The sequence below is a fragment of the Podarcis vaucheri genome (genome assembly GCF_965113315.1).
Source record: "Podarcis vaucheri genome assembly, chromosome: 15".
Lineage (NCBI taxonomy): Eukaryota > Metazoa > Chordata > Lepidosauria > Squamata > Lacertidae > Podarcis > Podarcis vaucheri.
The window spans coordinates 7,418,632-7,432,420 of NC_138753.1; the positions used below are offsets into that span (position 1 = coordinate 7,418,632).

Consider the following 13,789-nt stretch of genomic DNA (forward strand, 5'->3'; position numbering starts at 1 on the left):
GAGACCAGACCCCTAATCTGTCAGGTAGCTAGCCGTGCGCCTTATAGCAAGCCAGGCCACTGGTCCACCTTGTTCAGCATTGTTTACACTGGCTGGCAGCAGCTCCCAGGGTTGACAGTGGAACGGACTCCCTTGAAAAGTGGTGGACTCTCTCCTTCGCTGGAGGTTTCTAAGCAGAGTTTGGATGGCCATCTGTCATGAATGCTGTAGCCAAGATTCCTGTGTTGCATTGGGTTGGGATAGATGACCTTTGGGGGTCCCTTACAACTCATTCAAGATGCAAACACGAAACTTTCCCAACCCTACCTAGAGAGGCAGGAGCCTGAGCCTGAAAGCAAATGTCCTACCACTGAGCTATGGCCCTTCGAAGGTGCACCCTCGGCTCACACAGAAGACGGCCAAGCCAAGAAGGCTCTGCAACAAACAGAGCCTGCTTTGCACACAAATACTTGTGCAAAGTGAGCCTCGAGGGGAAGGCGCTTGAAACGCCACCTACCTCCCTCCTTAGCCTGCCACCTACCCCATTCACTGCTCCTTAAGAGAAAAGCCAGAACGCTGGATTTTCCATTACAAGGTCATCTGCTGCACCGATCTGGAGTGGAAATTAATCTCCCAATTCTCAAGAAGAGGATAGCAAGGCTTGCAAAAAGGCGACAGCGGGAGGGTTTCCCCTCTACATATCCAGAACTGAGAGCTGTGCAGTCTGCTACTGCCACCTGGTGGCCATGGGCCGCGGAAGGACATCAGAAGAGTCCTGTAGCTGACCAGACCAGAAGCCCCTCCAGCATCCTGCTCTCACAGCAGCCAGCCAGATGCACACACACACACACACACACACATGGGAAGCCCACAAGCAGGACCTGAGTGCGGCAATAGCGACTCTCCCCACTTGCGAGTCCCAGCGACTGGTATTTAGAGTCAGAGTGCCTCCATGAATTTGCCTGCTCCTTTTTAAAAGCCATCAGAGTCCAGGAGTCGCAAACCATTTTAGGTTCACAAACACACGCAGATTTTTCATCAAGTGCTGTGGGTGCTCCTCCACTCAGGTCTCTTTTCCAGAATGGTTTATAATCAGTCCCTCTTCCCAGGCAACTCTGCAGCTCCTAACTGCACCCTTAGCGAAGTACAGTTCCCAGGATTCTCTGGGGGAAGCTGCGACTGTTTAAAGTGGTAGAACAGTACTTGAAATTATGGTGCGGATGGAGCCTAGCTCTTGCCTAAAGCGGGCATGGGGTTAACTTGCATTTAGCATAAGTTGCCACCTGGTGGCCAGACTTCTTCTTGCAACACTTCTATCCAAGTTGCAAAATAAAAGATGAAAGAAAGCATACAGCCACGCTGCGCTTGTGCCTCACACTCTGGCCGTCTCCACCCTCCACCAAGTCCCCTCCAGCCACAACCCAAACTTTGCATCTTGAAGCTGTGCGAGACTTACCGTGCTGAAACTGAGTTTCCACCTTCAGGTATTGTCGTAGCAAGTCCATGACTACAGTCTTCATGTGCCCCCGGTTGCCACTCCGGTACCTATAATGAAAAAGCCCAAGTGAAGCAGCTAGCCCTCGTGATCATACGATTCTGGACTTTGTCAAGCTCTCCAGCGACAAAACTCAAGTAGACTGGGCGCTCCAAGAATCCAAGTGCTGGGTCCATTATCCATCACTGAATCCCTTGATCTTGTAGCAGAGCATGGTGTAACAGAGTCAAGATGGAATGGACCCTAGCAAATGGAATCTCCACCCGGTCTTCATTTTCTAGGATTAAAAAGGGGATGGGACTCCCAACATACAGCAGCCTGCTTTATGTGTCACAATAAGCCAAAACACGGTTTTGTGGAAATCGAAAAGTGTGCAGGCTCCCAGAGGGGAGATCTCAGTGGAGATCACAGCCACTTTGCACCTCGCTGGCCATTTTGATGCTGCAGTAAACCATGGTTTGGCTTAAATTAGCGTGTTGCCCAATCCCAGGGTTTAACTCTCCTTGGTGAACCAAAAGTCATAAACCAGATGAAAAACATTAGCTACATCTTGTGGTTATTCTGGAAGGAGCGAAACCACAAGCCCTGGTTCAGGAAACATGCTGAAGCCAAACCATGGTTTAGCTAAGTATAGCAGCAGAATGACCAGTGATTGGGGAGGGGTGGGGCATTAATGTAGGGGTGGGGGAACCAAGGACTGGGGAGGAACAAAACAGCCACAATCTCCTCTCCCAAAGTCTGCATGTTCCTGCTAAGCCATAGTTTAGGGGACCCCGGTCACAACCAAGTGGTGAACCAAGCAAGTAAATTTCTTACAGGAACAGGTATTGAGGGAGAGAGAGAGGGTGGAGCAAATCTGCCCAGTAACTCCAATGAAGGCTCAATGATGAGAAGAGTCCCACTCCTACTATATTAGGAGCCAGGGGCTCAGCAAGACCTCTCTGAAGCAAAGGCAAGGTTTTGGCGCTCTGAGAGCCCTTGTATGCTGGCTGCTCTCATCTGTGGGAGTTTTCAGAACAAGAAGGACGCTGCATTAGATGCCATGACTCCACACTCCTTGTCGCCTTTGCAGTTGGCCCCCTAGATGTACTTGCTATTAGGGTTCCTATCCGGAAGTAGGAGGAAACATACAGATAGCCCTCCCAGTTATGCCAATGGGCACATCTCTGCCCTCACCCTGACACACTTCTGACGCCAGGCTCACCTCTGCACCAGCTGCACGATACTCTGGGTGTTCATGAAGAAGACCTCTCGCTCCGATTTGCGGTTCAAGGTGGCCGCGTGACTGTCCAGGATGTTGGCGATCTGGGGGAGGGAAGGAGAAAAGCGTGAAACCAGGGATGGGGAACCATGATTCGAATGCGGGGCCCCGGGCCTCTTTAAATGGCCTTTGGATCTCTCCCAAGGCTGCACCTCTCAGGGGCCCTACACTGCACCTCCTCCAGGGGTTTTGCTTGGCTGGAATGAACTCTGACAATGCCTCTTCCTTGCATGGGTGGAGGAGACAGAGAGGCATGTGAATGTGTGTTAAACTAGCCTGCTGTACACACAGTAAAATTTGCATGAGTGCCCCTGGCCACTTTTCCGTCTGGCTCCGCCCAGCACTGGTAAGCGCCCCCTCGGAAGGGAACACATCCCTTAGGCTGAGAAACATTCCCCGCCCTTGGGTCCAAAAGCACATGAGGCAGCTACCCTGCTCAAGTTAAGCAGGTCTCGGCCTGATCAGTGCCTGGATGGGACACTACCCAGATATAGTGCCTGGAGTTCCACGACAGAAGAAAGAAAAAATATAGATGTAATCTAAAAAATGTGCATACACCTTTTTGGACACCGCCCTGACCCTCTCTTGGCAAGTCCCATTCCACCCAGCATCCCAAAACAAATGCCCCTCCTGCTCTTTCTTCCGCACTGCAAAGTACTTTCCCCGCTTACTTGCTGGCTGGGAAACTGGCAGAGGACGGAAGTGATGTTGCTGGCATACTGGGCCATTTCCTTTTTGATGGATTTCTCCACGTTGGGAGGGATCCTCCCGGAAACGCTCGTCATGATGTCCTGAAGTTCCAGGAGAGGCAAGGAGGGATCTCGGAGGGTCTTCATTAACCGCTCGACCCAGTCTTTCAGCTGGATTCAAAAAAAGAAAAGGAGGAAGGAAGATGAAGGATATTTCTTCTGGTTTTTAAAAGGAGGGGGGAAGAGAAGAGGAACATTGGAAGCTGCATAGAGATTTCAATTATAAATATATGTAGAAATTTATATTCAGCATGTCAGTGTATTATGTGTGGTTTACAGATTGCATGCACTGTGTTTTGTAGTTTAAATAAATCATCATCATCATTATTTTTATACCCCACCCAGCTGGCTGTAAAACATATTACAAATAAAAATCCATTTCAAAACCTGTTTGTTGTGCTTCCCAAAGCAGGAACTGTATTTCTAATAAAATAAATAAATGGAGAAACGCCATGGTGCATCTGTATAGCAGCACAACCGGATGCCTTCATCTGTCCCCACTGCAATAAAACAGGTCTCTCCTGTATCGGTCTCTACAGCTACAGCCACAGCAGACGCTGTAACTCTCCAGCTGTTTGACTTTACCCCTGAAAGCGCACTCTTCCATTATCTCCCAAGACATACGGATGCCAACCATAAATACATATTAGATATGTATAATTATTTATGTATCAATGAAAATAAATGGCTTGAGAATTCTTGGAGACAATTCTCAACACTGTAAGAGATTCCTTGAGACACATGTAATAATTTATTTCGAGCATCTGAACATATTATGTGTGATTTACAGGTTGCATGCATTATATTTTATAATTAAAAAATAAATACACTGAGCCTGTTTCAAACCCTGTTTAATCGTGATGGCTTCGAGAGCTAAGAGTTCCAAAAACCATACTGTATTTCAAATAAAATAGATGTGTATTAGATTTTTACATTCATTTACAGATAAGCAGAAATTTAAAGGCAGGCAACTTCCCAGAGATTATTTTCTGCACCCCCTCCCCAAAACTCTTATCCCACTGCCCCTCGAAAAACTCAAACGCCACAAGAGTTTTGCAAATAGCAAATAATATGCAAATCACAATATGCAAACACTTATTCCAACGGAAGGATTTAAATTTAGAGAGACGGTTAAGAACTCAGGCGTTTGTATCACACAGTTTTGAAGCCCCCATTGCACACAACAGGGGGGAGAAGGAGGGGGGGTGTCAATGGTACCTTGCAGCCAAAGAAGGGCTCTGGAAGGCAGTATCCATTCATGACATTCACGAGGTTGTCGAGGACATAGTGGAAGACGCGGTGGAGTTTCTCTCCCCGCAGCGCCGTGCTCTGGATCTGTGGCAAGGCCCCCGAGTGGAACTCAGCCTTGGGGGACCAACGAAAACACAATTATCACAAGGGGGAAACCATGGCTGCAGTGTGGGATGGAATAGCTGTAAAGATTCTCCCCCCCCCCATTCATCTTTATTGGTTTTTTACAACAGAAATGCTTACTTAATGTAAGATCACAATACGGAGTTTCAATTTCTTGTTGGTAAACAAATGTCTTCAAATCATAATAAAGAAAAAACAAAAATATATTCTTTGTCATTCGACTTACTGATGTTCTAATTACTTCTGACTTCCCTCCCCTTCTTACTTGGTTCTTTTGAAGTTCTTGGCCAGATGCCTATCATTGTGAATCCAGATTGTTGGTAACCAGCTTATCTGCTACTTTTTGATGTTTCTCATTACAAGAGTTAATCTAAACCAGTCAAAAAAGTTTATTCTCCCCAGTGGTCTTTCAGGTATTGTTTAAATGTATTCCAATCTTTGCTAATTTTTTTGTCTCGCTTGATCCCTTATCTGTCCCGTCAGTTTATCCTTCTCAGCATATTCAATCAGTTTGATCTGCCAATCTTTTATTGATGGTATCATTTCGCTTTTCCAATTCTGTGCAATCAAAACCCTCGCTGCCACGGTGGCGTACATAAATAATTTCTTTAGATCTCTTGGGATCTCCCTAAAAGAAACCCCTCAGGTTTTTTTGGGAATGAGATTTTAAACATCTTTTTCAACTCGTTATAAATTGAGTCCCAAAATTCCTTCATTCTTTTACAAGTCCACCAGATATGATACATCAATCCCACCGCCTTCTTACATTTCCAGCATCGATCTGAATTATTTTTGTACATCATCGCTAATTTCCTTGGTGTTATATACCAGCGATAGAGGACCTTCCTGTAGTTTTCCTTAACAGAATAACAAGCTGTAAACTTAAGATGTTCCCTCCACAGTTTTTGCCAATCTGAGAGTTGTCTGTTATGGCCTGAATCTCTTGCCCACTTTACCATGGCAGATTTTACCTCCTCATCCTTCGCTGACCATTCTAATAAAATTTTATACATTTTAGACAGTGTTTTATCTTCATTATATATCAAGTCTCTTTCAAACCTTGAAAGTTCTTTATTAAAGCCCTTTTTTATCTTGTTTGAATAGGTCATGGATTTGGTGGTACTGTAAGAAATTGGTCACTCTACTTTCTATTTCTTCAAAGTTCTTGAGTTCTAATTGGTTACCTTCTTCACAGATAATTTCTTTATATGTAACCCAATCATTCATCATGTTAACCTTTTTTACTGCCATGGCTTCCGTCAGCGATAGCCACCAGGGTGTCTTTTGTTCCAGGATACCCTTGTTTTTTAACCAGACTGTGTATAGGGACCTTCTTATTACATGGTTCGTAAAGTCTCTGTGGACTTTCGCCTTGCCATAACATAACTAAGCATGCCAACCAAAATGATTGTTAAAGCCCTCTAGATCTAATATGTCAGTGTTTTTTAATACTAGCCATTCCTTAATCCAAGACAGGCATGCGGCTTCATGATACAGCCATAAAAAATCATTGCCAGGCCTGAACTACTACACCAACTGTTCCCACCTACTCAAGCTGACCTGCTGGGCACTAAAACACTTCCTGTTTCGGCTGGAATTTGTCCCAGGCAACATCGACTCGGCCCTTCGGCACCAGCTCTCAGGAACTGACTCTCGGCTGCCCTCCGAAAGTTGCCTTTGCTCCCCAACCCCTCACCTGCTGAACTCGGCTCGGGTCATCAAGCTGCAGTTTGGCAATGATGCAGCCGGGATCGAGCGCCGCACCTGCACGCTTCACATAGTGGATGCAGCCTGACTCCACGGCAGTCAGAGTCATCACCATCTTCATCACCTGGGAGGCGAGACAAGACAAAGCAATGCGTTCAGATTTCCATGGTATTTTGCTTTCCTTTCTCTCCCTCCCCACCACCCTGAACTACCAAAAAGCTGGTTCCAAAAATCCATATTTAATTATTTCACAAATGCTTAGACAGAAACTTCCATAGAAAGTCAAGGGCCTCAATTGCTAAGGAGAAATTTAGCAAAAGTTTGCATTTGCAATCGCGGGAACCAGTTCATTTTCACATCTCCCAGTTTGCCTATTACTTGAACCCTAATCAAAGGCACATCATTATCAAGCCATGATATACAGGCTTCTGGGATTCTGTTGCTTATACTGAGCTTATCTGGTGAAGTCTGAAAAGTGAGGGTGCGCCAAGAATGGAAACAAAGGAGACCTTGGAGAAGAAAGACGCTTCTCCAAGCATTTCCAAATATGTACAGTGGTTGCAAACAACAGATTCAGGACCGGTACTCATCATTCCTCAAGTCATTTTGCAAAAAGCAATCATTCCTCACAGGGGAATGTTTACCCCCCCCCCTTCCATTTGCACCCATCCAATATTTTATCGCTTTTCTGTCCTTTTGTTTCCTTGCTTATGGTTTTATCCTTGATTCAGGCTTGTTACATCCATGTTGTACTTTCAGCATTTCCATTTGCACAAGATGATCCCTAGAATAGCTTTTGATCCCCATTTGAATTGTTGGCAAATGCTTTCAGCCGCAAGGAGCAAAAGTTTGACCTGATCAGAGGAGTGCAGATGGTCCTTGAAGAAGGAAGAACCCAGCAGGGCCAAAAGGGAGGGGGGGATTTACCTCAATTTCGGCATAGCACTGGCCAGCAAAGACATGCCCTCCGTCTTCCACCACGTACTGGATGAGCTTCCCTGCTGAAGGTGAACGCAGGATGGACGGGTCATTCTCCTTCTCAAAGACGCAGGTCTTGTTGCCAATAGTGATGCGGTACCTAAGCAATGAGGCACAAAGGCAGAGAATGAAAACAGCTTCAACATCTGCCTTATAGTGACCCCAGGCCTTTGGTCCGTTCAGCTCAGTATTGCTACACTGAAAGGCAGGTAGCGGTCCTTCCCAGTCCTGCTTGGAGATACCAGGGATAGAACTTGGGACCTTCTGAATGCAAGGCAGCAGCTCTACTACTGAGCTCTAAGAAGCTGCCTTACGCCGAGTCAGGTCATTGGGTCTATGTAGCTCAGTATTATCTATGCTGGGTGGCAGTAGCTCTCCAGTGACTTCAGGCAGAGAACAGACCCGCCTGGGGGACTGAACCAGGGACTTCCTATGTACAAGGCAAACCCTCTGCCACTGACCTAAAAAATAAAACAAGATTCTAGTCCTCATGGTTTGCAAGCTAATTTAAACACGAACATAGGAAGCTGCCTTATACCAAGTGGCCAGCTTTACATCTGCGGGGTATCAGCATCAGGATCAAGCACCTCCCAGCACACTGCTAACAAATCTCCTTGCTTCAGCACGGGACAAGCAGAAGCAGGGTAGGGTAAGTTGTTTTTTAAGTATGCATAGAGAAACTGAAGTTGCGATCCTCTGTTTCCTGTTGGGAAGCAACTCCACTCAACCCCAACCAGCAGGCAGAGTGGGTGGATGGCAGTAAACGGATTGAGGTTGTATCCTGACAAGGCAGAAGTACTGTTTCTAGGGAACAGGGGGCAAACAGGTGTGGGGGACTCCCTGGTCCTGAATGGGGTAATTGCGCCACTTAAGGGCCAGGTGTGCAGCCTGGGAGTCATTTTCAACTCACAGCTGTCCATGGAGGTGCAGGTTAATTCTCGGTGCAGGGCGGCTTTCTACCAGCTCTAGTTGGCACACCAGCTGAGACCCTGCCTGCTTGCGCCCTGTCTCACCTGAGTGGTACATGCCCTGGTTATCTCCCACTTGGACTTCTGCAACTCAGAAACTGCAACTTGTCCAGAATGTGGCAGCTAGGCTGGTGACTGGGAGCAGCAACTGGGACTATATAACACCAATCCTGAAAGACCTACATTGGCTCCCAGTACGTTTCCGAGCACAATTCTTCTTCCTTCTTCTTCTGCCAAATATTAGTTTACCAATTTTTTAACAAACCAATGCTAAATTACATCAGATTTCATACAGGTTTTTTTCCAGTAAGTTGACTTCCAGCTCTTTGTCCTAGATGCTTTCACCCATTGCTGGTTGATATTACATATTTATTTCTAAAACGAGTGCAATTCAGAGTGTTGGTGCTGACCTTAGCCCTACAATTTGTTAAGCATGCATAATTTGTAAAGAATGCAGAATATTTGGCAGAGGCTTGTTGCTTTCAACACAGGAGTATACCCAGAGTTGATCACCAGTGACCATTAAAATATTCATGGGGGGACGGGACGCTACCTGTCCACTTCCTCTTTCATGTAGGTGGTGTAGCTGCTGCCATCGTAGGACAAGAGCAGCCCTCCATCGCTCAGCCGGTGAACATCCACCTCCACGCAGGAGCCGTTCATGATGACGACATAGGAGTTTGGAGACTGTCTAGTCACCTGTAAGGGCAGGAGGAACAAGGGATGGATATGGACTCCCAAAGCTCATGTGAAACCTTTGGTTATGCATTACCTGGTTTAGGCTTTTTGGGGTGGGGAGGGGAGAGACAGTGGGGTAGCATCTAACTCAGTCCTACTCAGAGTAGACCCGTTTAAATTAATAGGCCTTGTTACTCTTGTCCATTCCCCACCCCCTACCTTGTGCCATGGGTCTACACTGAGCAGAATTATCAGTGCATACAGCCAATGTTTCCTGTCCCTGTACAGGTATTGCTCCCCCCAATGGGATGTGCAATAAAATGTTGCAGCGTAAAGAGCTCCCGTTTCCCGTTTTAGGAAGAACTACTGTAAGCCACTCTCGAGTCCACGGGATGCAAATCACAAGAAATGAATGAACCCCCTATTCCGCATTTACATGGAATTGTCACCAAAATATACCTTTTGCACTTGGCGGCCACGGTATCCCACTCTTAACAATCTGCTGTGAGGCACATACCTTCAGCACATATTTCTTTCCTTCATAAATAAGTTCCACATCCACTGTGTTGAGCAGCGTATGAGCAGGTAAGACTTGGCCCCTGAAAGTTTATTGCGAGGAGAAGGAAATTAACAACTGTATAACTAATGCTCATCCCTGGGATACTTGGCAGCAGGGGGAGGGGGGGAACCACTGGAATTAGTTTGCTCTGACCATCACTGGCTCTGGCTTCGCCTACTGATGGGGGTCCCTGCTTTGCCCACACACACCACACACCCGTCCAAATGGGAAACTCATGCTTCAGCATCACAGCAAAGTCCAGAATCCCATTTCGCCCACAAGCAAGTCACGAGCGCAACCCAGCATAACCCCCGGCTCCCCTGTGAACTGGAAGCTGGTTTCATTTTCAAAGGTCCTAAAGGGCTTTGCCTCACCTCTCTAAGGAGTGCAGGAAATTGGAGACGCTGTTCCGAAAGCCCACGTCAGCCACGTGCAGAGCCCCACACACGACTCCCAGCATGGTGTCTGGTCTCTCTGCCTAGAAAGAAAGGGAGGGGAAAAGAGGTGGGAATAAAGCGGACAGTTTGCCAGCCCAGATTTAACTGGCAGTTTTCTATGAGAGCGTAAGGTAAGAGCTTGATCAGGCCAAAGGGGGGCCCATCCACTTCAGTGCAGTGGTACCTCAGGTTAAGAACTTAATTTGTTCCGGAGGTCCGTTCTTAACCTGAAACTGTTCTTAACCTGAGGTACCACTTTAGCTAATGGGGCCTCTCGTTGCCACAGCCACGCAATTTCTGTTCTCATCCTGAAGCAAAGTTCTTAACCTGAGGTACTATTTCTGGATTAGCGGAGTCTGTAACCTGAAGCGTCTGTAACCCGAGGTACCACTGTATCCTTTTCTCACAGTGGACAACCAGAAGACCCCAAGAGAAGCCCCCAAAAAGGACCTGACGGCAACAGCAGCTTTGCCCGCCTGCGATTCCAGGCAAGTGGAATTCAACGGCGTACTACCTCTGACAGTGGAGCCAGAACGTAGCCATACCCTCCACCAATTTATCTAATCTTCTTCTAAAGCCATCCAAGTTGGCTTGTTATTTACACCCTTCTTCTTTTGGCTAACAAAATGCCTGGCAGCATTTGAAATCCATCTCAGATAACAATACATTGGGGGTGTATTTTTTTTTTTAAAGGGGGTGGACACAGGGAATCTCCCTCCCAGTTGACATTTTATATATATGCGCCCCAGGCTGCTGAAGTTGAGTCCTATTACCTCTGGAGGGCCAAAGGTTTCTCAGGTCTGGTTTAGAGAGTTATCTCACAAAGAAACGAGGGAAACAAAGGAGAGGGGGAAGCTGATGATGAAAGCTACGGCATCTTGCATCTAGTTGTTAAGGATAGATTAATTTTTGAAACCAGAATTTTAGGGGCAGGGGAATCCAGGGGGAAATGAACCAAGCCACACCTGCACTTTCTCTGCAATCAGCCGGTCCAGCCAGCCAGTATCAATGCAGTTTTGCTGAAAGCTCTCCGTTTCCAGCAGCTTAATCAAGTACTCCACCGTGGTCCGGAAGTCCCCCCGGATGGAAAGCTCTTTCAGGGCCACGACCATGTTCCTGAAGGGGTGGAAAAAGGGGTGCAGCTGAAGGAAAACCACCATCTTGAAGACCTGTTGTAGCAATTGTAATGTGCTGTGCTAGATGTTGCATGATTTTAAAATAACATTTTTATTACTTATTTTATTTCTTCCCTTCCATTCCCTGTTTACAATTTGAATCCCATAGACATTATGAACTTAGGCCCATTCATTACAGCGACTACTTATTCTGAGTAAGACTGAGCTGGTTACAACGCTATGTCATTTAAGATCCCGCAAAGCTCGTGTGGGGAACCTTGAGCCTTCCAGAGGCTGCTGAACTACAACTCCCATCAGCCCCAGCAAACGTGGCCCCAGGGGTCAGAGAAGATGAGAATCACTGTTTGGCAACATCCGGAGGGCCAATTGTTCCCCGCACCTGACTTAAAAGATGAGCTTGGGTTTATTTGCTGTAGAAATGTAACAGAATGCTCTGCAATCCATTGAGGGTTAGCATGGCCAACTCCATAGCAGTCAATCTTCTGAATTGCAGGGGATTCATATAGGCATGGACCAACACCTGGCGGGGTACTTTCTGCCCTGGGGTATTCCCCCAGCCCAGCCCATTATTGAGCTACAGTCTTTCCCTACTTACGAGATGGCTTCCTCACGGTTTTCTCCCCAGGAGAAACAGTGACCAAACTGCGAGTCAGCAAACTCGTGAAGTCCTCCGGCAGCAGCGACACTGAAATAGCCCCAGACGTTCTTGTTGCTGCGGAAGTTCAGCTCCTGGACAGTTCCAGAACTGGGCTTGAACCCCTGAATTGCAAGAGGGAGAATTCACATGTAAATTACTTGCGTGCACAAACTCCCGGGGGGGGGGGGACACACAATTACAATCACAGATCAGTGAAACACAGAAATGCAAGTTGTTATCCTCCCTACATTCTGGAAAGGACTGCATTCGGTGTTCTGGGACAGTGGTCACAAACTTTGGTTCTCCGGACTCAATCTGAGATGGCCCATTGGTCAGAGAATCATAGAACTGTAGAGTTGGAAGGGACCCTGGAGATCATCCAGTTCAACCCCCTGCAATGCAGGAATATGCAGCTGTCGCATACAGGGATCGAACCTGCAACCTCGGTGTTATCAGCACCACACTTGGCTCAGTACTGACTACATTGACCCTTAGGGCACCAGGCAAAAACATTCCTCTTCAACCTGGCCTTTGGCTGATTGACATCTGATGCCCTTTTAAATGTGTTGTGGGAGGGGAGGGTAAATGGTTGGCTTTTGTTCTTATTTTTATTATGTATTTTGTGTTTTTTATATTGTGATTTTATGTTGTGAACGGAGATCTACAGATGAAGGATGCTATAGAAATTTAATGAACAACAACAATAATAAAAGAAGTGTCTTGATGCTGAGAGCATCATGTGGTTTTCCTACTGTCTCTGAGCAAATAAGCGATACTGGAAATGTACTGTTGGCCCACCCCCCATCATTACCACAAATATGCATTGTTTTCTGAGCTAGAATATCCTTTTCTAAACAAGGTTAGTGGAGAGGTCAGGTTACCCTCTACAGTGGCAGAAACTTTAACTTGTCACATGATGCAAATCCTCACTCATCAATGTAGTTGGACATCCTTGGGCCAGAAACTGTCTCTTAAACTTACGTACCTCGCAGGGTTGTTGTGAAGATAAACTGGGGTGGGGGGAGGAAGCAGCAGTGGGAAAGGAAAAGAAAAGCTTGCATATTTTAACACAATAGTAAAGGAAAGAAAAACATTGGAAGACGAACATGAGTGGAGGAAAGTCACAATGGTGCAATAATGAAAATAGATAAATATATTTGATATATAGATAGGCATATAGATATAGATATATAGATACACACTATGTAATGTAAAGAATGATGATAAGTGCAACTGAATGTAATATTGCAAAATTAAATGGGGGGAAATAAAATAAAAAATAAAAGCTTGCAAAACTGCCTTTTGCTCTTTCAAAGTAAAAGCAGACTAGAAGTGTCATTTATTAATACATATTTGTGGCTATCAACTGGGGCCATTGCTATTTGCAGATCAAGATTAAAGCAATTGTCATGTGTCTTATAAATATACTCGTGGGGATTGTAGGATGCAGTATACCACTATCAACCACAACTTGGAAAAGAAAGAAGAAATAACTTGCAGTCACCTCATCGGGATTTTCGCTCGTGATGCGGGCGGCAATCACATGACCCCTTGGACAAGGCACATGGGCAGAATTCTCAAAGTCAATAGGACTGTCCCCCCAGGGAGACACTCCATACATGATTCGGATATCCTTGATCCTGTGGAGGGGAATTCCCATGGCAATCTAAGAAGAAGAGAAATAATGACACTTTAAAAATTTAATTGCATGCCACTAAACAGATGAACGTAAGAAGTTATCCATCATTCAAATATAGGCAGCTTGCCGTATATACTTAGTCCATTTGGCTCACTATTGTCTTCCCTCCAACAGCCACCTGTGGATCAGTGG

The 13,789-nt window shown here is 46.1% G+C and overlaps 1 protein-coding gene across 6 annotated transcripts in view; it reads right to left on the bottom strand.

Annotated features, from left to right (window-relative positions):
- The window catches only part of ACACA (acetyl-CoA carboxylase alpha), a 194,265-nt gene that overhangs the window by 133,345 nt on the left and 47,131 nt on the right, over nt 1-13,789 (bottom strand). For all 6 annotated transcript variants that reach the window (XM_082200776.1, XM_082200774.1, XM_082200775.1 and 3 more), the window contains 12 exons: nt 13,463-13,624; nt 11,917-12,080; nt 11,151-11,301; nt 10,123-10,226; nt 9,707-9,788; nt 9,065-9,210; nt 7,493-7,643; nt 6,555-6,689; nt 4,703-4,849; nt 3,407-3,595; nt 2,679-2,779; nt 1,436-1,524 (listed from right to left, as the gene is read on the bottom strand). In XM_082200776.1, the coding sequence (XP_082056902.1) occupies nt 1,436-1,524; nt 2,679-2,779; nt 3,407-3,595; nt 4,703-4,849; nt 6,555-6,689; nt 7,493-7,643; nt 9,065-9,210; nt 9,707-9,788; nt 10,123-10,226; nt 11,151-11,301; nt 11,917-12,080; nt 13,463-13,624 (1,621 nt within the window). The remainder of the gene's footprint in view (nt 1-1,435; nt 1,525-2,678; nt 2,780-3,406; nt 3,596-4,702; nt 4,850-6,554; nt 6,690-7,492; nt 7,644-9,064; nt 9,211-9,706; nt 9,789-10,122; nt 10,227-11,150; nt 11,302-11,916; nt 12,081-13,462; nt 13,625-13,789) is intronic.